Raw genomic sequence first — 22,801 nt, forward strand, 5'->3', positions numbered from 1 at the left:
ACGGGGTTTCACCGTGTTAGCCAGGATGGTCTCGATCTCCTGACCTCGTGATCCGCCCGTCTCGGCCTCCCAAAGTGCTGGGATTACAGACTTGAGCCACCGCGCCCGGCGACACAACTCTTAAAAATTTCACCGTAACAGGGAGCAAAATATTGACCAAAGCAGTAGCTGGAAGGGAATAGAGGACGAGACATTTGTAGTAAGGTAGCTGGTGATGACAAGGTCTAGACTGTGATCATGGAATGAGTAACTATGTACAGGTAGGAGAAGACTGGAAGGAGATATGGAAGTAAAGATTGCTGGAGGTTAGATGAAGTATCTGAGAACTTCAGGCACTGAATGGGAAATGTACGTTGAAGTAAAAGAAACCAATAAAAGAGAGGAAGACAATGTAGCAAAAGCCAGTTTTCCATGAAGAAACAAAGGTAACTCAGATGACAGTAACAAAGATGAACAACAAAAGTACAAGAAGGAGAAAAGAAGGAAGTGAACTAGAAAGCGGCATAATGTTCCAGCTATTCTGAGGAACCCAGGCATAAAGGATGAAATGAAATGCTGTAGGGTCCATCATGGTTTGTATTTTATGAAACAGGAAAAAAAGGAAAACATCAATTTTTGGACTGTGCTCTACCAAAAATATGCCCTCAGAGAATATTATTTAGAAATACATCCCATTATGTTTCCTAGGGCTGCTATAACAAAGTGACACAAACTAGGTGGCTTAAAACAAGAGAAATTTATTATCTCGCAGTTCTGGAGGCCAGAAGTCTGAAATCAAGGTGTTGGCAGGGTCATGCTCCCTCTGAAGCCCCTAGGGGAAGGTCCTTCCTTGCTACTTCTACCTTCTGGAAGCCCCAGGCATTCCCTGGGTGTGGCAGCAAAATTCCAATTTCCGCCTCCATCTTCACATGGCCATCTTTGTATGTTTTTCTCCTCACATGGTGCTTTCCTCTCTCATAAGGACACCAGGCAGATTGGATTGAGAGCAAACCCTACTCCAGTGTGATCTTAAATAATTACACCTGCAATCACCAATAAGGTCACATTCTGAGGTACTGGGGATTAGGACTTCAACATATAATTTGGGAGGGCACAATTCAACCCAAAACAACCCTCTTCCATTTAATGGCCCCAGGTACTATGCTTTTTATGCTCAGGGATTGTCTTAACTACTTTCCCTCAGTGACAGTGTAGCTCCCTTCCTCTATATCTTGCATCTAACAGGTAATCACTGCAATTTAAAGAAAATTGAAGGTAATAGAAGAAATTTGATACTCAAGTTATTAATCAACCTTAGATATTTAACCATTATTAGTAACACTACATTTTTTCTCCAATAACTCTATATGAGCTTTTTTCCTATCTGCTCGTGACGGTTCCATTTCTTCAAAGTTTATAACTATGTTCTAGAAAAGTGCTTCTCAAAGTGTAGTCCAAAAATCCCTGAGGGTCACTGACACCTTTTCAGGGACTGAATGACAGCCTCCGTTCCCTAACTCCCTTTTCATCTATGTAAGGCCAGACTGTCTTCATATACTTCAACCAAAACAATACATCCCAACAAACGAAATGCAGAGCAGACTGAGAATCCAGCTATGAGAGAGGTAATTTATGTATCAAATTGACTGGGTCATGTAATGTCCAGATACATGGTTAAACATGATTTTGGATATGTCTGTGAGGGATGTGTCTGGTTTTTTATGTTTTTTTTTGTTTTTTTTTTTTTGAGACAGGGTCTTGCTCTGTCACCCAGGCTGGAGTGCAGTGGCACAATCTCAGCTCACTGCAACCTCCACCTCCTGGGTTCAAGCGATTCTCTTGCCTCAGCCTCCCAAGTAGCTGAGATTACAGGTGTGCACCACCACGCGCGGCTAATTTTTGTATTTTTAGTAAAGACAGGGTTTCACTATGTTGGCCAGGCTGGTCTTGAACTCCCGACCTCAGGTGATCCACCCACCTCAGCCTCCCAAAGTGCTGGGATTACAGGCATTAGCCACTGTTCCTGGCCTGTGAAGTGTGTATGAATGAGATTAACATTTTTGTTTGTTTGTTTGTTTGTTTGTTTTTTGAGACGGAGTCTCGCTCTGTCGCCCAGGCTGGAGTGCAGTGGCCGGATCTTGGCTCACTGCAAGTTCCGCCTCCCAGGTTTACACCATTCTCCTGCCTCAGCCTCCCATGTAGCTGGGACTACAGGCGCCCGCCACCTCGCCCGGCTAGTTTTTTTGTATTTTTTAGTAGAGACGGGGTTTCACCGTGTTAGCCAGGATGGTCTCGATCTCCTGACCTCATGATCCGCCCGTCGCGGCCTCCCAAAGTGCTGGGATTACAGGCTTGAGCCACCGTGCCCGGCCTGAGATTAACATTTGAACCTGGAAACTAAGTAAAGCAGGTTACCCTCTCCAATGTGGGAAGGCCTGATCCAGTACCTTGAAGGCCTAAATAGAACAAAAGGCTGAGCAAGAGAGAATGTGCTCTCTCTGCCTGATGGTCTTCCAGCTGGAGGGTTTTCTACCTACAGATTTAGATTAAAACTTACACCACTGGCTTTCCTGGTTCTCAAGCCTTTAGACTTGAATTGGAACTACACCACCAGCCCTCCTGGGGCTCCAGCTTGAAGATCTTGGGACCTCTCAGTCTTCATGATCACATAAGCCAATTCCTTATAATAAATGTCAATAAAGAAATATATATAGACAGATGTAAATAGATAGACAGATGTATCTACTCCATCCTATTTGTTCTGTTTCTCTGGAGAACCCTGAATAATACACCAACTGAGTTCTAGTAAGCCAGAATTTAAACAATGCTATTCTTCCAACTAATTTTTTTGTTTTGGAAAATAATCATTTTTTACTTTAAAATATACTATTTGTGATAATATGTAATAGGTTTGTTCTTTCAAAATAAATTTTAAAATAAATATTTTTAAATGTTTTAATTTCTTGTATGCTAAATATCTATACAGATAATCCACATAAACAAAAGCTCTTAAGAATACTTGTGAAGAATATAAAGAGTCCTGAGGCCAGGCACAGTGGCTCATGCCTGTGATCTCAATAGTTTTATGAGGCCGAGGCAAGAGGATCACTTAAGGCCAGGAATGCGAGACCAGCCCAGTAAACATAGAGAGACCCCATCTCTATAAAAAATTTTAAAATAAAATAAAATAAAAGTCCTGAGATCTGCCTTCAAAAAAAGTGAACTGCTCTTCTACATATACATAAAGTTTACAACAATCTATTAGAAAAATAGAATATTTGGCCGAGAGTGGTAGCTCACTTCTGTAATCCTAGCACTTTGGGAGGCCAAGGTGAGGGATCATTTGAGGCCAACAGCTCAAGACCAGCCTAGGCAACAAAGCGAGACTCCATTTATAAAAAATTATAAAAAAAATAATTAGGTGGGTTTGATGGTATATGTCTGTAGTCCCAGCTACTCAAGAGGCTGAGGCAGGAGGATCACTTGATCCCAGAAGTTGGAGGGTGCAGTAAGTTATGATCATGCCACTGCACTTCAGCCTGGGTGACAGAGTGAGACCCTGTCTTTAAAAAAAAAAAAAAAAAAAAAGACAGAAAAGAAAACAAAACAGAATATTAGTGAATATTAATTTATTTATTTCCATTCTTCAAAGCTAAATCAGAATTTCTTGTGCTGCTTATCAAAAAAATGAAAAGCCAGTTACAGAAGACATACCTGATCATCCCCAGAACCCTGCTGAGCTGTTGTGTCCAAACAGACCACATTAGTATCAGAAATTTGTGTCCTACTATTGCCTTGATATAATATCTGTTGCCATACATGACAGGTCAATGGAACAATCTGAAAATCAAAAGCAGACTTAAATAGAGTAATAACACAATCACTATGATTATACAACAAAAATAAACTAATATTTAGACCATATTTCCCAGTTCATAAAGCCCTTTCACATATATGACATTTTGATTTCACAACCATTACACAAGCTATTATCCTTACTTAAAAATAAGGAAACAGGGACTTAAGGTTACTCAGTTAGGACACAATATACTTTTGCATAAACCATAGCAGTTCCTTAACCTCCTTTACCCACAGAGGTAAAAAAAGCAAACAGAAACAAGCAAGTTGTCTATTTTTAAATCTTACTGGTTGAGACAGTTAAAACTCAACCCCAATAATAGGGATTGAAATCAACTCATAGCACAGGAAGTGGGAACAAAAGTCAGGATCATTTTGTGAAGTAAGGGGTTGGAGCAGCACTCTCCTACTAGTGAAAGAAGGCAATAAAAGTTGTGACCATAGCCCAAGGCTGAAGGAACACAAATGGACAGATTACAGGCAATAAAACAAAAATGACCTGGTCAAGCCACCCACTGGTTCAGGGATTGGTTCTTGAGATTTTTCCCAATATCCCTGAAGAATAAGAACCCAGAGCTTCCAATGTAAGATTTCCTTCTAAAGAAGCAGCCATAAGGGACAAAGCAGAAACAACCACAAAAAGAGCGCAGGTAGAGAAGAATGCACACAAACAGAAAACAAAATAACCCTCTTACTAAAAATTAGATTACAAACTATACTTCCAAAGGACTTTAAAATAGTATCTCAAATCCTCCAAGAGATAAAGAAAGATACAAGGTGCGCAGTGGCTCACACCTGTAATCCCAGCACTTTGGGAGGCCGAGGCAGGAGGATCACCTGAGGTCAGGAGTTCCAGAGCAGCCTGGCCAACACGGCAAAACCCCATCTCTACTAAAAATACAAAAATTAGCCGGGCGTGATGGCATGCACCTGTAAAAGGGAAAATTAAAACATTCACAGATAAACAAAAGCTGAGAGAGTTCATTACCACTAGACCTCACCTGGAAGAAATGCTAATGGCAGTCCTTCAAGTTGAAATTAAAGGATGCCAGATAGTAACTTTAATCCATAGGAAAATATAAAGTTCTCTGGTAAAAGTAAATATATGGGCAAATATAAAAACATATTATTTTAATTCTGGCGAGTAACTCCACCTTAATTTTTTTTATAGGATTTAAAAGACAAAACATAAAAATTAACTATAAAGCTACATGCTATGATTTGAGTATCTGTCCCCTCTAAAACTCATGTTAAAACTTAATCCACAACATGGCAGTATTGAGGGGTGGAACCTTTCAGAGGTGATTGGGTCATGAGGGATCTGGGCTCTCATGAATGAATTAATCATGAGGGCAGATCTGAATGGCTTAATGACTTGATGGATTAATGGATTGATGGCTTATCATGAGAGTGGACTGGTAGCTTTATAAGAAGAGAAAGACAGACCTGAGCTAGCATGGCCAACCCCCTCACCATGTGCCCTGCACCACCTCAGGATTCTGCAGAGTCCCCACCAGTAAGAAGGCCCTCATCAGGCCCTCACCCTTGACCTTGGATTTCTCAGCCTCCATAACTTTTTAAAATAAACTACCCAGTTTCAAGTATTGTTATAAGCAAGAGAAAACAAAGAAAGTATGTTAATGATTAAACAATATATAAACATGTTACTTGTGACACTAGTAAAATGTTGTTAACAGGGTACTAATACTTTGGCCGGGTACAGGCTCATGCCTGTAATCCAGCAATCTGGGAGGCAAGGCGAGTAGATCACTTGACGTCAGGAGTTTGAGACCAGCCTGGCCAACAATGGCGAAACCCCATCTCTGCTAAAAATGTAAACATTAGTCTGGCATAGTGGCCTGACTACTTGGAAGACTACAAGTCCCAGCCTCTTGGAAGACTAAGGCAGGAGAATCACTTGAACCTGGGAGGTGGAGGTTGGGGGGCAAAGCTATAAAGGACTAGAGTTTTTATATGTGATTGAAGTGAAGTTGTTACTAGTTTAAACAGGTTGTTATCCTCCTAAGTTTTATGATATTCTCATGGTAACTACAAAGAAAATAGCTATAGAATATACACAAAAGGAAATAAGAGAATCAAAATATATCCCTACCAAAAAAACTGACTAAATAAAAAGAAAGGTAGAAGGGAAGGAAATGAAAACAAGCTATGAAAGGACAAAGAAATTACCAAAAAAAACCCCACAAAAACCCATAGGATTAAAAAACAGGACCCAACTATATGCTGCCCTTTAAAAGACACTTTGGAACTAAGGACACATACAGCCTCTAAGTAAAAAGATTCAAAAAGATATTCCATGCAAATGGTAACCAAAAGAGAGCAGTAGTAGCTACACTAATATCAGACAATAAATTTTTAAAGAAAACTGGGCCGGGCGCGGTGGCTCAAGCCTGTAATCCCAGCACTTTGGGAGGCCGAGACGGGCAGATCACGAGGTCAGGAGATCGAGACCATCCTGGCTAATACGGTGAAACCTCGTCTCTACTAAAAAATACAAAAAAACTAGCCGGGTGAGGTGGCGGGCGCCTGTAGTCCCAGCTACTCGGGAGGCTGAGGCAGGAGAATGGCATAAACCCGGGCGGCGGAGCTAGCAGTGAGCTGAGATCCAGCCACTGCACTCCAGCCTGGGTGATAGAGCGAGACTCCGTCTCAAAAAAAAAAAAAAAGAAAAGAAAACTGATACTATAGACAAAGAAGAACATTATGGGGTCAACGCACAAATAAGATACAATAATTATATATGTATCAAACATTGGAGCTCCTAAATACTTAAAGCAAACATTGATAAAATTGAAGGGAGCTCTCCAAAAACAGTGACAGACTTCAATAACCAACTTTCCATGATGGATAGAACAACGAGATCAATAAGGAAAGAAAAGACCTGAACAGCACCACAGACCAATTGGACCTAACATACATATACAGAACATTCCACCCAATGACAGCACAATATACATTCTTCTCAAGTGCACATGAAATATTCCCCAGGATACGCCACATGTTAGGCCACAAAGTATTAGGTATCTTTTCTGATCACAACAGAATGAAACTAGAAGGTAGCTGCAGAAAAAGAAGTGGAAAATCAAGAAATTTGTAGAAATTAAACAACAAACTCTTAAAAAGACAACGGGTCAAGGAAGAAGTAACAAAGGAAATAAGAAAATACATTACGACAAAAATGAAAGCACAAAATACCAAAGCTTATGGAATGTAGCAAAAGTAGGACTAAGAAGGTAATCTACAGTCGTAAATGCCTATATTAAAAAAAAAAATCATGTCAACAATCTAACATTACACCTTGAAGAACTAGAAAAAGAAACTAAACCCAAAGTGATTAGAAGGAAAAAAATAAAAAAGATTAGAGCAGAGATAAAGAAAAGAGAATAGAAAAACAGTACGAAAAAATCAAGAAAACCAATAGTTATTTGAAAATATCAACAAAACTGACAAACCTTTAGCTAGACTGACTAAGAAAAAGAAATGCCTCAAATAACTAAAATCAGAAATGAAAGAGGGGATGACATGACAACCAATGCCATAGAAATAAAAAGGATTCTAGAAGAATACTATGAACAACTGTACTCCAACTAATTGGACAGCCTAAAAGAAACAGATCAATTCCTAGAAACACACAGCCTACCAAGACTGAGTAACATGAAAAAATAAGGAAATCTCAACAGACCAGTAACAAGGAAATTGAATCAATAATCCAAAACCTCCCAACAAAGAAAAGCCCATGGCCGGGCACAGTGGCTCACACCTGTAATCCCAGTACTTTGGGAGGCCAAGGCAGGAGAAACGATTGAGCTCAGGATTTAGAAACCAGCCTAGGCAACATGGTGAGATCCCGTCTCTGCTAAAGATACAAAGAAAATAGCTGGACATGGTGGTGCTTGCCTGTGGTACCAGCTACTTAGGAGGCTGAGGTGGGAGGATTGCTTGAGCCTGGAGGGCAGAGGTTGCAGTGAGCTAAGATTGCAACACTGCACTCCAGCCTGGGTGACAAAGTAAGACCCTATCTCCAAAAAAAAAAAAAAAAAAGCCCAGGACAAGAAAGCTAGCTTCACTGGAGAGTTCTACCACACATTTAAAGAAGAATTAACACCAATCCTCCTGAAACAATCCCAAACAATTGCAGAGGAGGGAATACTTCCAAATCATTCTATGAGGCCAGCATTATCCTGATACCAAAGTCAGACAAAGACATTAGAAGACTATAAACCAATATCCCTGATGAATATTGATGTAAAAATCCTCAACAAAATATTACCAATAAGAATTCAGCATATATTAAAAGGATTACACACCATGACCAAGTAGAATTCTTGGAATACAAGGATGGTTCAACATACAAAAATTGATCAATGTAATACACCACATTCACAGAAGGACAAAACCACATGATCATTTCAAATGAAACAGAAATAGTACTTCACAAAATTCAACACCCTTTCATTATTAAAAAAAAAAAAAAAGTCAACAGACTACAAACAGAAGAAAACTACCTCAACATAATAAAATCTATATGTCCCACAGCTCATATCATACTCAATGGTGAAAAACTGAAAACTTTTCCTCTAAGATCAGAAACAAGACAAAGATGCTTGCTCTCACCCTTCTACTCAACACAGTATTGGAAATCCTACTAAAGCAATTAGGCAAGAAAAAGAAATATAAATTGAAAGGAAAAAAGTCCTATATACTGAAAACCCCCTACAAGACTCCAAAATCGACACTGTTAGAATAAACAGGCCAGGCACAGTGGCTCACGCCTGTAATCCCAGCACTTTGGGAGGCCAAAGTGGGTGGATCACTTAAGGTCAGGAGTTTGAGACCACCCTGACCAACAATGGCGAAACCCCATCTCTGCTAAAATACAAACAGCCAGGTGTGGCAGCGCACCTGTAGTCCTAGCTACTTGGGAAGCTGAGGCAGGAGAATCACTTGAACCCAGGAGGTGGAGGTTGCAGTGAGCAGGGATCGAGCCACTGCACTCCAGCCTGGGCAACAGAGTGAGACTCGGTCTCAAAAAAAAAAAAAAAGAAGAAACACAGTAAAGTCGCAGGATACAAAATCAATATATGAAAATTAGTTGCACTTCTGTACACAAATAACTAATTATATGAAAAAGAAATCAAGAAAACCATCCCACTTACGATAGCACCAAAAAACAAAATAAAAAGACTTAGAAATAAATGTAACCAAGAAGGCAAAAGATCTATCCACTGAAAACTGCAAAACTAATGAAAGAAATTAAGGATGCAAATAAACAGAGATATTCCATGTTCATGGACTGAAATAATTAATAATGTTAAAATGTATGTACTAGCCAAAGCAATACAAAGTCAATGCAATCCTTATGAAAATTCCAATGGCATTTTTCACAAAATAGAAAAAAAAATCTAAAATTCATATAGAACCACAAAAGACTCTAAAGAGCCAAAGTAATTCTGTAAGATAAAAACAAAGTTGGAAGAAGCACATTTCCTGGTTTCAAATTATATTACAAAGTTATAGTAACCCAAACAGTGTGGTACTGGAATAAAAAACAGACACGTAAACCAGTGGAACAGAACAGACAGAGAAAAATAAACCCAAGCATATATGATTCGCTAATTTCTGACAAGGGCACCAAGAAGACACAATAGGGAATAGAAGGTCTCTTCAAATAATGGTGCTGAGAAAATTAAATTTCCACATGCAAAAGAATGAAATTGGACCTTTACCTTACACCATCAGCAAAAATCAACTCAAAGTTGATTAAAGAACTCAACATGAAGACTTAAAACCATAAAACTCCCAGAAGAAAATAAAATATATGGGAAAAGCTCCTTGACATTTGTCTTGGCAATGTTTTTTTTGGATATCACAACAAAAGCTCAAGGCTACAAAAGCAAAAATAGGTAAATGGAACTAAATCAAGCTAAAGAGTTTCAAATCTAAGTAAACAACAAAATGAAAAGACAGTCTACTACAGATGAGGAGACAATATCTGCAAACCATATAATACCTGATAAGGAGTCAATTTCCACAATATATAAAGAACTCATGCAACTCAGTAGAAGAAAAACAAATAATCTAATTTTAGAATGGGCAAAGGACCTGAATAAACATTTCTCCAAAACAGAAAAAAAAGAAAACAAAAATGGCCAACCAGCATAGGAAAAGATGTTCAACATTACTATCATCAGGGAAATGCAAATTAAAACCATAATGAAATATCATCTCACACTTGTTAGAATGGCTATTATTTAAAAAACAAAAAGATTCAAGAGATAAGTGTTGGCAAGGGTGTGGAAAAAAGAGAACCCTTGTACACTGTTGGTGGCAACGTAAACCAGTGCAGCAATTGCAGAAAACAGTGTAAAGTTTTCTAAAGTAATTAAAAATAGAATTACCATTGGGCACGCTGGCTCACGCCTTTAATCTCAACACTCTGGGAGGCCAACAAGGGCAGATCACTTGAGGTCAGGAGTTTGAGACCAGCTTGGCCAACATGGCGAAACCCCGCCTCTATTAAAAATACAAAAATCAACCAGGCAGGGTAGTGCACAACTGTAACCCCAGCTACTCAGGAGGCTGAGACACAAGAATCACTTGAATTCGGGAGGCGGAGGTTGCGGTGAGTTGAGAACGCACCACTGCACTCCAGCCTGAGCAACAGAGCGAGATTCTGTCTTAAAATAAAAAAAAAAAAAAGAAAAAAAGAAAGAAAAGTACTACTGTATGACCTAGCAATTCCATTTCTGGGAAAAACCTAAAGAAAATGAAACCACCACCTCATACAGATACCTGCACTCCCATGTTCATTGCGCATTATCACAATAGCTATGAACACAACTAAAGTATCCTTTGATGAATACACTATGAGATACACACACATACACTCACACTCAGACACATACACATACACACACACACACACATACACGGGGAGGGGAAGGGGGAAGAGGAGGAGAAATATTATTCAACCTTAAAAAGGAAGGTGATCCTGCCATTTGTGACATGAATAAACCTGGAAGATAGAAAAATACTGCATGATCTCACTTATATATGAAATCTATTTTTTAAAGTCAAGTACAAACAAGTAGAAGTGAGGAACGGGGAGGAAATGGGGAGATGTAGGTCAGAGGATTCAACGTTGCAGGTATGATGGACGAGCAAGTTTAGCAATTCAATGTAAAATACAAGCACTATAGTTAATAATATTGTATTATATTTAGGATTCTTGCTAAAAGGAATTTAGATGCTTTTGCAACCAAAAAAAGGCAGTAACTGTGTGAGATAATGAATATGTTAATTTGCTTGACTATGGCAACCATTTCACTAGGTATATGTATACCAAAACATCATGATGTATAAATATATACAATAAAGGAAAAAATAAACTAGAAATCAATAACAGAAAAATAGCTGGAAAATCCCAACATACTTAAGATATTAAACAACGTATTTCTAAATAGCATGTGAGTCAAAGAAGAACTCTCAAAAGAAATTTTAAAATATTTTAACTAAATAAAAGAATTCAACTTATCAAAATTCGTGATGCAGCAAAAGCAGTGCTAACTGGGAAATTTATAACACTGAATGTATATATTAGGGAAAAAATCTGAAATCAATTATCAAAGCTTCCAACTTAGGAAACTAGAAAAAGAAGAATAAATCATATCTAAAGTGAGGAGAAGAAAATAAATAAAAAGTAGAGCAGAAATCAATGAAATTGAGAACAGCAAATAAAGAGAGAAAATCAGTGAAAGCTTAAATGCTGGTTCTTTTGAAAAGATCAATAAAATCAATAAACCTCTAGCCAGGCTAATAAAACAAGATAAAGGATGCAAATTATAAACATCAAAAATGAGGCCAGGCATGGTGGCTCACTCCTGTAATCCCAGCACTTTGGGAGGCCAGGGTGGGCAGATCACTTGAAGCCAGGAGTTTGAGACCAGCCTGGACAATGTGGCAAAACCCTAAATCTACTAAAAATGCAAAAATTAGCCAGTCATGGTGGCACACACCTGTAATCCCACCTACTGAGGTGGATGAGGCACAAGAATCACTTGAACCCAGGAAGCAGAGGTTGCAGTGAGGGAGATTGCACCACTGCACTCCAGCCTGGGTGACACAGCAAGTCTGTCTCAAAAAAAAGAAAAAAGAAAGAAAGAGAGGACATCACAACAGATCCCATGGACATTAAAAGGATAATAAAGGAACACTGTAAACAACTCTATGCCCACAAATTTGATAGTCAAGATAAAATAAATGATTTCTTAAAAGAGACAATCTGGGCCAGGCGCAGTGGCTCACGCCTGTAATCCCAGCACTTTGGGAGGCCGAGACGGGGGGATCACGAGGTCAGGAGATTGAGACCATCCTGGCTAACACGGTGAAATCCTGTCTCTACTAAAAATACAAAAAATTAGCCGGGTGCGGTGGCGGGCGCCTATAGTCCCAGCTACATGGGAGGCTGAGGCAGGAGAATGGAATAAACCCGGGAGGCAGAGCTTGCAGTGAGCCGAGATTGCACCACTGCACTCCAGCCTGGGCGACAGAGCGAGACTCTGTCTCAACGAAAAAAATAAAAAAATAAAAAGAAAAGAGACAATCTGTCAAATCTGACACAAAAAATAGACAAAATGAATAGGCCTATATCTATTAAAAACACTGAATCATGAATTAATAGCCTTCTAAAACAGAAAGCAGCAGACCCAGACAGGTTCACTGGTAATGTTACCAAACCCTGAAGGAGGAAATTGTACCAGTTCTCTAAAATCTCTCAGAAAACAGAATCAGAGAGAATACTTCTTAATCATTCTGAGGTCTGTATTACCCTACTGCCAATACCACACAAACACATTACAAAAAAAGAAAGCTACAGACCATGATCTCTCACAAACATCAACGTAAAAATTCTCAGCAAAATATTAGCAAATCAAATTTAACAATGTACAAAAGTATTGTACATCATGATCAAGTGGATTTATCCCACGTATGCAAACTTGATTTAACATTCAAAAATCAGTTAAGGCTGGGCACAGTGGCTCCCACCTGTAATTCCAGCACTTTGAGAGGCCAAGGTGAGCAGATCACTTGAGCTCAGGAGTTCGAGACCAGCCTGGGCAATAAAGTGAGACCCCCCGTCTCTAAAAAAAATACAAAAATTAGCCTGGTGTGGTGGCACATGCCTGTGGTCCCAGTTACTCAGGAGGCTGAAGTAGGAGGATGGCTTGAGCCTTGGAGGCAGAGGTTGCAATGAACCAAGATCGCACCACTACACTTTAGCCTGGGTGACAAAGCCAGACCCTGTCTCAAAAAAAAAAAAAAAAAAAAAAAATCAATTAATATAATCCATCACATTGATAAGCTTCAGAAGAAAAACCACATGATCATGTAATAGATGCAGAAAAAACATTTGACAACCTCTTCACAATCAAAATTCTCATTAAAGTAGGAATAGAGGAGAATATTCTCAACTTGATATAGAGTACCTATAAAAAATCCTACAACTAATATCATACCTAATGACACCTGAAGCTTTCCCTCTAAGATCAAGAACAAGGCAAAGATTCCCTCTCTGATATGGTTTGGATATGTGTCCCTTCCAAATCTCATATTGAAATGTAATCCCCAGTGTTGGAGGTGGGGTGTGGTACAAGGAGACTGGATCATGGGGGTAGATCCTTCGTGATTGGTTTAACACCATTCCCTTAGTGGTAAGTGAGCTCTCACACTAAGTTCACAGAAGACCTGGTTATTTAAAAGAGTGGCACCTCCTCCCTTGCTCCCTGGCTTCTGCTCTCGCCATGTGAGACACCTGCCCCCACTTCACCTTCCACCATGATTATAAGCTCACCAGAAGCAGATGCTGGCACGAAGCTTCTCATACTCTGCAGAACCATGAGTCAATTAAACCTCTTTTCATTGTAACTTACCCAGCCTCAGGTATTTCTTTATAGCAACACAATGATGGCCTAATACACCCTCTCACCACTGTCCAACAGTGTATTGGAGGTCACAGCTAATGCAATAAGACAAGAAAAGGAAATAAAAGGTAGACAGTTTGGGAAGGAGGAAATAAAACTCTGTTTGCAGATGACATGACTGTCAGTCTATATAGAAAATTCAGGCCAGGCACAGTGGCTCACGCCTGTAATCTCAGCACTTCGGGAGGCTGAGGAGGGCGGATCGCAAGGTCAGGAGTTTGAGACCAGACTGGCCGACATAGTGAAACCCCATCTCTACTAAAAATACAAAAAAAAAAAAAAATTACCCAGGCGTGGTGGCAGGCACCTGTAATCCCAGCTACTCAGGAGGTAGAGGCAGGAGAATCACTTGAACCTGGGAGGCGGAGGTTGCAGTAAGCCGAGATCGCATCACTGCACTCCAGCCCGGGTGACAGTGCGAGACTCAATCTCAAAAAAAAAAAAAAGAAAATCCAAAAGAACTGACAAAACTTTCCTGGAACTAGTAAGTAAAACTAGCAAAATTGCAGAATATAGGTTAATATATAAAAGTCAATCACTTCCTATATACCAGCAATGACGAGGAATTTGAAGTTAAAAGTACAATACCATTTACGTCAACAACCCAAGAAATGAAATATTTAGATATAAATCTAACTTAATACATGTAAGATCTATATGAGGAAAACTATAAAACTTGATGAATGAAATCAACTAAATAAATGAGAAGGTATTTCAACTTCATGAAATACTCAATATTGTCAAAATGTCAGTTCTTCCCAACTTGATCTATTAAAGATCAATGCAATCCCAATCAAAATCCCAGCAATATTTAATACACATCAATGAATTCAATCTAAAGTTTATAGAGAGAGGCAAAAGACTCCGAATTGGAGGACCCCAACTTCAAGACTTACCATAAAGCTACAGTAATAAAGACAGCATGTGTCAACGAAATAGAGACACACTGATCAATAAAACAGAATTGAAAGCCCAGAAACAGACCCATATAAATGTATTCAATTGATTTTTTGATTAAAAAAAAAAAACAAAAGGCAATACAATGGAGAAAGTCTTCTCAATAAATGGTGCTGGAACAACTGGACATTTACATGCAAAACAATGAACCCAGACACAGACTTGACATCCTTCACACAAAAAAATTAACTCTATTCAAAGTGCAAAAGTATAAAAAGACCTAAATGCAAAGTGCAAAAGTATAAAACTCCCAGAAGATAACATAGGAGAAAATCTAGATGTCCTTGGTTTAGGTGATGGCTTTTCGGATATAATACTAAAGGCATATAATCTATGAAAGAAATAATTGATAAGCTGTACTTAATTAAAAACTTATTCTGCTTTGTGAAAAATACAGTCAAAAGAATAAAAGACAAGCTATAGACACCTGTGTGATTCATGATGTTAACAGTGAGGGAGGCTATGGGGGGGGGGGCAGGGCACAGATGAGAACTCTCTGTATTGCCCAGTCAATGTGGCTGTGAACCTAAAACTGCTCTAAAAGATAAAGTCTGTTTAAAAGCAAAACCGCACGCCTGTAATCCCAGCACTCTGGGAGGCCGAGGCAGGTGGATCACCTGAGGTCAGGAGTTCGAGACCAGCCTAACATGGTAAAACCCCATCTCTACTAAATACAAGAAAAAAAAAATTAGCTGAGCGTGGTGGCACATGCCTGTATTCCCAGCTACTTAGGAGGCTGAGGCAGGAGAATCACTTGAATTCATGAGGCAGAGGTTGCAGTGAGCCAAGATAATGCCACTGCACTCTAGCCTGGGCAACAAGAGTGAAATACCATCTTAAAAAAAAAAACAGAGGTCTGGTGAAGCATATAAAGAGCTTTGAAGTAATCATTCCCATCCCCATCTCTCTCTCTCTCTCTCTCTCTCTCACACACACACACACACACACACACACACACACACACAAAAGCTGAACAAACTAAAAAATCAAAACTCTTCTTATATCCATCAGAGAACTGAGATGAAGGACAAACTATTGTTTCAAAAGTTGGAGAGACACATACACAGAGAATCACAACTTATCAGAGCAGAAACGCAAGAACAGAAACCATTGTGGGAACTAACTAGTACTAGGGAAGAAAAAACTAGTATAATTGACAAATTGCTGGAGGTGCAATGCAGACAACTTTGAGAATCAAAAGCTGCAGGGAAACCAGTCTTACGAAGGGCCTCCATACTTCTGTGAGTTTTATCTCCACAACCCCTAGCATGTTACCACAGTTAAGATGACAGGAAAATACCCACTCTCCAGTTAGGGGGAGGGAGTTGGGGGATAGCCATTTCGAATATTCCCAGAGTAGTTTGTTCTTCTTAGAAAACTTGCCCTCAAACTATTTTACCAGAGCCTAACCAACTAGAGTTTTACAGACTAACTGACCTTAGAGAAAGGAAATACCCAGCTTCAGCCCACTGTAACTTTTGAGGAAGGGGAAGGGAAATAACCAACTCAAGCCCACTGGATCCTTCAACATGGGAGCAGAGAAATAGCCAACTCTAGCCCCTTCTAGCCTTCCTCTCTCACCTGTGAGTGGGGGATGAGAAACATTGATGAAGGTCACAGCCCAGAGGAAAGACTGAGACCTAATCATAGGACTACAGAACACTTCCCCTCACCCCAAAACTTTATCACCATATCAGTAGGGCTCCTGATAGTAACAGAGGAATGTAACTGAAAGAACACCACATCCCAGATCTTACCTAAGAAGAAATCCTTAGGGAAACCCAAAGCCATCAAGGTCACCAGGGGAAATTTTAGTCTCTGAAACCTAAAGTATGGCAAACAGTAAATACAATGCAACCTCTAATGAGATAAATAAAGACCTATTTACCTCAGTTCCTTTCACATCCAAGTACATCATGTTTGGTTTTCAACCAAAAATTACAAGGCATACTAAAGACAAAAACACAGTTTGGAAGAGACTGAGCAAGCATTACAACCAGACTCAGATATGGCAGATGCTGGAATTTAAGTTTGGGAAGATTAAAACGTTCTGGAGATGGACTGTAGTGATGGTTACACAACAATGTGAATGTACTTAATGCCACTTAAAAAATGATTAAATGGTCAATTTTATGTTATGTGTATTTTACCACAGTAAAAAAGAAAAAAAAAATCAAGGGGGAAGAAACAAGTAAGCTATTAAACCATGAAAAGACATGGAGGAATTTTAAATGCACACTGCTAAGTGGCAGAAGTCATTCTGAAAAGGCTACATACTGTAAGGTTCTAATTAGATGACATTGCAAAGACAACACTACAAAAACAGCAAAAATATCAGTGGTTGCCAGGATTTCAAAAATAAGGAAGGAACGATGAACAGCTGAAATTCAGGAGATTTTTAGGACAGTGAAATCATTCCATATGACACCACATGTTCCACCATAACAGTGGAAACATGTCATTATTCATTTGTTAAAACCCAAAGAATGTACAAAACGGAGTAAACCATAATACAAACTATGAATTTTGATAATAATGTATTGGCCAGGTGCAGTGGCTCAAGCCTGTAATTCTAGAACTTTGGGAGGCCAAGGCAGGCAAACCACTTGAGGTCAGAAGTTCGAGACCAGCCTGACCAACATGGTGAAACCCCATCTCTACTAAAAATACAAAAAAATTAGCTGGGCATGGTGGCACATGCCTATAATCTCAGCTACTTGGGAGGCTGCGGCAGGAGAACTGTGTGAACTCGGGAGGCTGAGGTTGCAGTAAGCCAAGACTGCGCTACACTGTATGTTGTCAAAATTTTGTTGATATTTCAAGAGACAGAGCGAGACTCCATCTCAAAGTAAATAAACAAATAAATAATAATGATATGTATTAATACTAGCTCATCAACTATAACAAATATACCACACTACTGCAACACAGAAAGGAGGGAAGGAGGAAGTGGTGAATAAGAATTCTGTACTTTCTGCTCAATTTTTCTGTAAACATATAGCTACTTCCTAAAAAGATCTATTTTTTTTCTAAAGAACAGAACATCTAGACAAAACACTAACAAGGAAATATAAGATGTGAACAACATTATAAACAACTAGACCTAGTAAGAATCATAGAACATTCCATCTGAGAGCAGCTTAATATGCTTCTTTTTGAGTACAAATGGAACATTGCCCAAGATAGACCATTTGTTAGGCCATAAAACCTCAAAAATTTTAATAATTAAAATCATAAGGTATATTCTCAAATCAAAATGAAATGAATTTAAAATCAACAACAGAGGAAATCAGAGAAACTCACAAATATGCGGAAAGTAAGCAACAGACTCCTAAACAACCAATAGGTCAAAAAAAAATCACGAAAAAGAATTTTAAGTATTTTAAGATGACAAAAACACCACATACCAAAACTTACGAGTTGCAACTAAACTGGTACTCAGAGGGAAATTTATAGTTATAAACATGTATATTACAAATAGCATAAAGATAAATATTCTAGTCTTCCATCTTAAACTAGAAAAGAGAAAACTAAACCTGAGCAAAGCAGAAGCATTCAAATGGAAATAAACAGAGAATAATGAAAAGAAATCAAATCAAAAGATAGTCTCTGGAAATATCAACAAAATTTTAAAACCTTTAACTAGACTCACCAAGGAAAAAAAAGACTCAAACTACCAAAATAAAAAATATAAAAGGGGACTTCACTGCCAACTTTACAAAATACAAAGCATTATAAGAGAATACTATTTTTAAACTGTATGTCAACAAATTTGATAACTTAGAGGAGATGGACAAACGCCCAGAAAAATCACACATTACTGAAACTGATTTAAGAAAGAATGGACAATCTGAATAGACCCACAACAAGAAAAAAGAGTGATTTAGTAATTAAAATACTATGCCCCACCCTGCAAAAAAAAAAAAGACCCCAGACCCATTTGATGTAACCAATCAAACTTTCAAATAATTAACGCCAGTCCTTCACAAACTTTTCCAAAAACAATAGGAATACTTTCAATTCACGTTGAGGTCAATATTACCCTGATACCAAACCAGACAAAGGCATCAAAAGAAAACTACAGACCAGTATATCTTACAAATATAAATGGAATAACTCAAACAAAATACAAGCATGTGTGTGTGTGTATTTCTATGACAGGCAACACATAAAATGTTTATACACTGTGACAAAGTGAGTTATTTTCACAAGGCTGGTTTAATAACCTAATATCAATTCATGTAATACATCGATTAATAGTATGACAAAATTATTATTAAAAACACTCAAGAAATTAGGGATAGAAACTTCATCAATAATGATAAGGGCATCTATTAAAAACGCACAACTAACATCGTACTCAGAGGTAAAAGAGTGGATGCTTTCTCCCTAAGACAAGCTTGTCTAACCCACAGCCCCAGGACCATGAATGTGGCCCAACACAAATTCGTAAGCCTTCTTAAAACATGATAGTTTTGCAGTCTTTTTTTTTTTCTTTTTTTTTTAGCTTCATGCAGCTATTTGTATAGTGTATTTACGTGTGGGTACGCAAGACAATTTCTTCTAATCGTGGCCCAGGGAAGCCAAAATGATTTGTGATCTCTCGCGTGCCCTAAGATCAGGAATAAATAACAGCTATACCATCTCCACCCCTCGCTATTCAATATTTTACTAAAGGTTCTAGCCAGGGGCCAATTTAGCCATAAACACCATAACATAAACACGCCTCCAGATTGGAAAGAAAAAAAACAGCATCATATACCTTAATTTTGCCCCTTGAACGATCTTTACTCAGAGATCAATGACGGAGAACACAAACTCTATTCAGTGAAACACGTTCACGCACGCGTTCCACCAATATAACTTTCATATAAAAACAAATGTGGTTGTTAAATCATTTACAGAGGGGGGGGACAACGAATAACCCAAACATTCAATTAAGAAAAAATTATTATTCTCGGCGGTGCGGTGGTGCTCAATGCTGTAATCCCAGCACTTTGGGAGCGACCGAGACGATAGGCGCGGATCACGGAGGTCAGGAGATCAAGAACCATCCTGGCTAACATGGTGAAATCTCCGTCTCTACTATAAAAATATCTAAAAAACTACCGGGAAGGTGGGCGGGCGCCTGTAGTTCCCCAGCTACCTTGGGAGGCTGAAGGCCACAGGAGAATGGCGTGAACCCGTGGTAGGCGGACTTGGGCAGTGAGAGCTGAGATCCGGCACTCCGCACTTCCAGTGGCAACAGCGCGAGACCTCCTCTCCCCGTTCGCACACAAAAAAAAAAAAGAAAAAAAAACAAGAAAAAATAATTCTGCTTACAATACCCTTAAAAACAATTAAATGCTCTGAATATATGTTAAGAAAAACAATGGCGCAATTCTGAAAAACTCATAAAACATCATTGTAAATCTTAACACACTTAGTTGTATGCACCACTAAGACATCATTTCCCATCAACTACATCACATACCATACCATGGTGCGTCTATAAGACTTATGTAGATACCTGGCCCGGCATGGTGGCTCACGCCCTCTATCTCCCAGCACTTTGCGGTAGCCAGCGCGGCCAGCCCATACTCTCGAGTCGCGCAGGTCTCTAAGCCGTAGGCAAACATGGCAAAAAACGCGTCTCCAACACAATACAACAATATTAGCCTCAGTGCGTGCGTGGCCACACACCCTGTATCCCAGCCTACCTCAGCGAAGGGCTTGCAGCACATCGAGAATCACTTCGAGACCTGGAACTCACGCTGGCTGCAAGTGACGGCCACACTTGCGGTCACTGGGGCGCTCCGCACTCGCAGGCCTGGGTGACTTACAACAACGACTGCTCGTCTGCTAAAGAATATCATATATATATAAATTTATATATATTTATATATATATTTATAAAATTTGCGTGTTAGATACACAAATACTTACCATGGTGTTACAACTGCCTACAGTATTCAGTACTGTAACATGCTGTATAGGTTTGTAGCCTAGGAACAAATGGTTAGACTATATAGCCTAGGTGTGTAGTAGGCTATGTCATCTAGGTTTGTGTACGTACACTATATGATGTTTGCACAACAATGAAATAGTGTAATGAAACATTTCTCAGAATGTAACCTCATCATTGACACAACTATAAATGAAAAGATATCCCATGTTCATGAACCAGATGATTAGGCCAGGCACAGGGGCTCACGCCTGCAATCCCAGCACTTTGAGAGGCCAAGGCAGGTGGATCGCTTGAGGTCAGGAGTTCGAGACCAGCCTGGCCAACATGGTGAAACCCCATCTCTACCAAAAATACAAAAATAAGTCAGGCGTGGTGGTGTGCACCTGTAATCCCAGGTACTAGAGGCTGAGGCAAGAGAACTGCTTGAACCCAGGAGGCAGAGGTTTCAGTGAGCTGAGATCGCACCACTGCACTCCAGCATGGGCAAGATTCCATCTCAAAAAAAAAAAAAAAGGACCAGATGATTTAACATCAAGATGATAATACTCCCAAATTGATTTACAGATTCATCACAATCTCTATCAAAATATTAGCTGGCTTCTTTGTAGAAATTGACAAGCTAATCTAAAATTCATATGGAATTGCAAGGGGCTCCAGAATGACTAAAATATCTTGAAAAACGAAAGCAAAGTTGGAGAACTCTCCCATTTCAAAACTTACTATAAAGCAATATTAATCAAAAGAGTGTCTCCTAGTCAGGCATGGTGGCTCACACCTGTAATCCCAACACATTGAGAGGCCGAGGTAGACAGATGGCTTTAACCCAATAATTTGAGACCAGCCTGGGCAACATGGTAAGATTCCATCTCTACAAAAACTACAAAAATTAGCCAGGCATGGTGGCATGTGCCTGTAGTTCCAGCTACTTGGTAGGCGAGATAGGAGGTCCACTTGAGCCTAGGAGGTGGAGGTTGCAGTGAGCCAAGATTGCACCACTGCATGCACTCCAGCCTGGACAACAAAGAGACACCTGTCTCAGAAAAAAAAAAAAAAAAAAGTGTCTCCTGGCATAAGGTGGGCATATAGATCGATGAAATAGAATTGGGAATCCAGAAATAAACCCATATATCTATGGTTAACTGATTTTCTACAAGGATAATAAGACAAATCAATGGGGAAAAGAAGAGCCTCTTTAACAAATGGTGCTGCAAAAAGACAAACTGCCTATTCTTCCAAGTGGGAGCTAAATAATACGTACACCTGGAAGGAGAGTATGGAATGACAGAGAATAGAATCTTGGAAGGGTGGGGAGTGTGAGAGAGGGGTGGATGAAGAGAAATTACTTAATGAGTACAACATAGGCTACTCCAGTGATGGAGACACTCAAAGCCCTGACTTCACCACTATGCAATATATCAATGTAACAAAATTATACTTGAACTCTATAAATTTACACAAATAAAATTTAAAAAAAAAACAGTGCTCGATAGTCACAAAAGAATAAAGTTTGAACCCTTTCTTCACATCATATACAAAAAGTAACTCAAAATGGATCAAAGACCTACATGTAATAGCAATACTATAAAATCTCAAAGAAAACATAGTAGGTCCTCATGACCTCACATTTGTCAAGGGACTGTATCTTGTCCATCCCTTGATTGATAAGGGATTATATATGCAATATGCATATATATAAAGAATATACATAAAGAATTCTCACAATTCAATAGTAAATACACAAATAACCTAATTAAAGAATGGGCAAAAGACCTGAAGAGCTATTTCTTCAAAGAAGACACACAAATGGCCAAGAAGCACATGAAAAATGCACGAACCATAAGGGAAATGCAAATCAAAACTACAAAAAAGTCAGGTAATAACAAGTGCTGATAAGGATGTGGAGAAACTGGAACTCTCATACACTGACAATAGGAATGCCACTTTGGAAAACAATCTGGCAGGTCCTTAAAAGGTTAACAGAATTCCATATGTCCCAAAAATTCTACTCCTAGATATACATCCAAGAGAAATGAATCCATATGTCCACACATACACTTAT

At 39.0% G+C, this 22,801-nt stretch overlaps 1 protein-coding gene across 1 annotated transcript in view; it reads right to left on the reverse strand.

Moving 5' to 3' along the window:
- The window catches only part of ALMS1 (ALMS1 centrosome and basal body associated protein), a 236,937-nt gene that overhangs the window by 207,408 nt on the left and 6,728 nt on the right, over positions 1-22,801 (reverse strand). The window contains exon 2 of the mRNA XM_017876541.1: positions 3,694-3,819. Coding sequence (XP_017732030.1) covers positions 3,694-3,819 — 126 coding nt within the window. The remainder of the gene's footprint in view (positions 1-3,693; positions 3,820-22,801) is intronic.

The sequence above is a fragment of the Rhinopithecus bieti genome, unplaced genomic scaffold, assembly GCF_001698545.2.
Source record: "Rhinopithecus bieti isolate Rb0 unplaced genomic scaffold, ASM169854v2 scaffold_1058, whole genome shotgun sequence".
In the NCBI taxonomy this organism is placed as follows: Eukaryota; Metazoa; Chordata; class Mammalia; order Primates; family Cercopithecidae; genus Rhinopithecus; species Rhinopithecus bieti.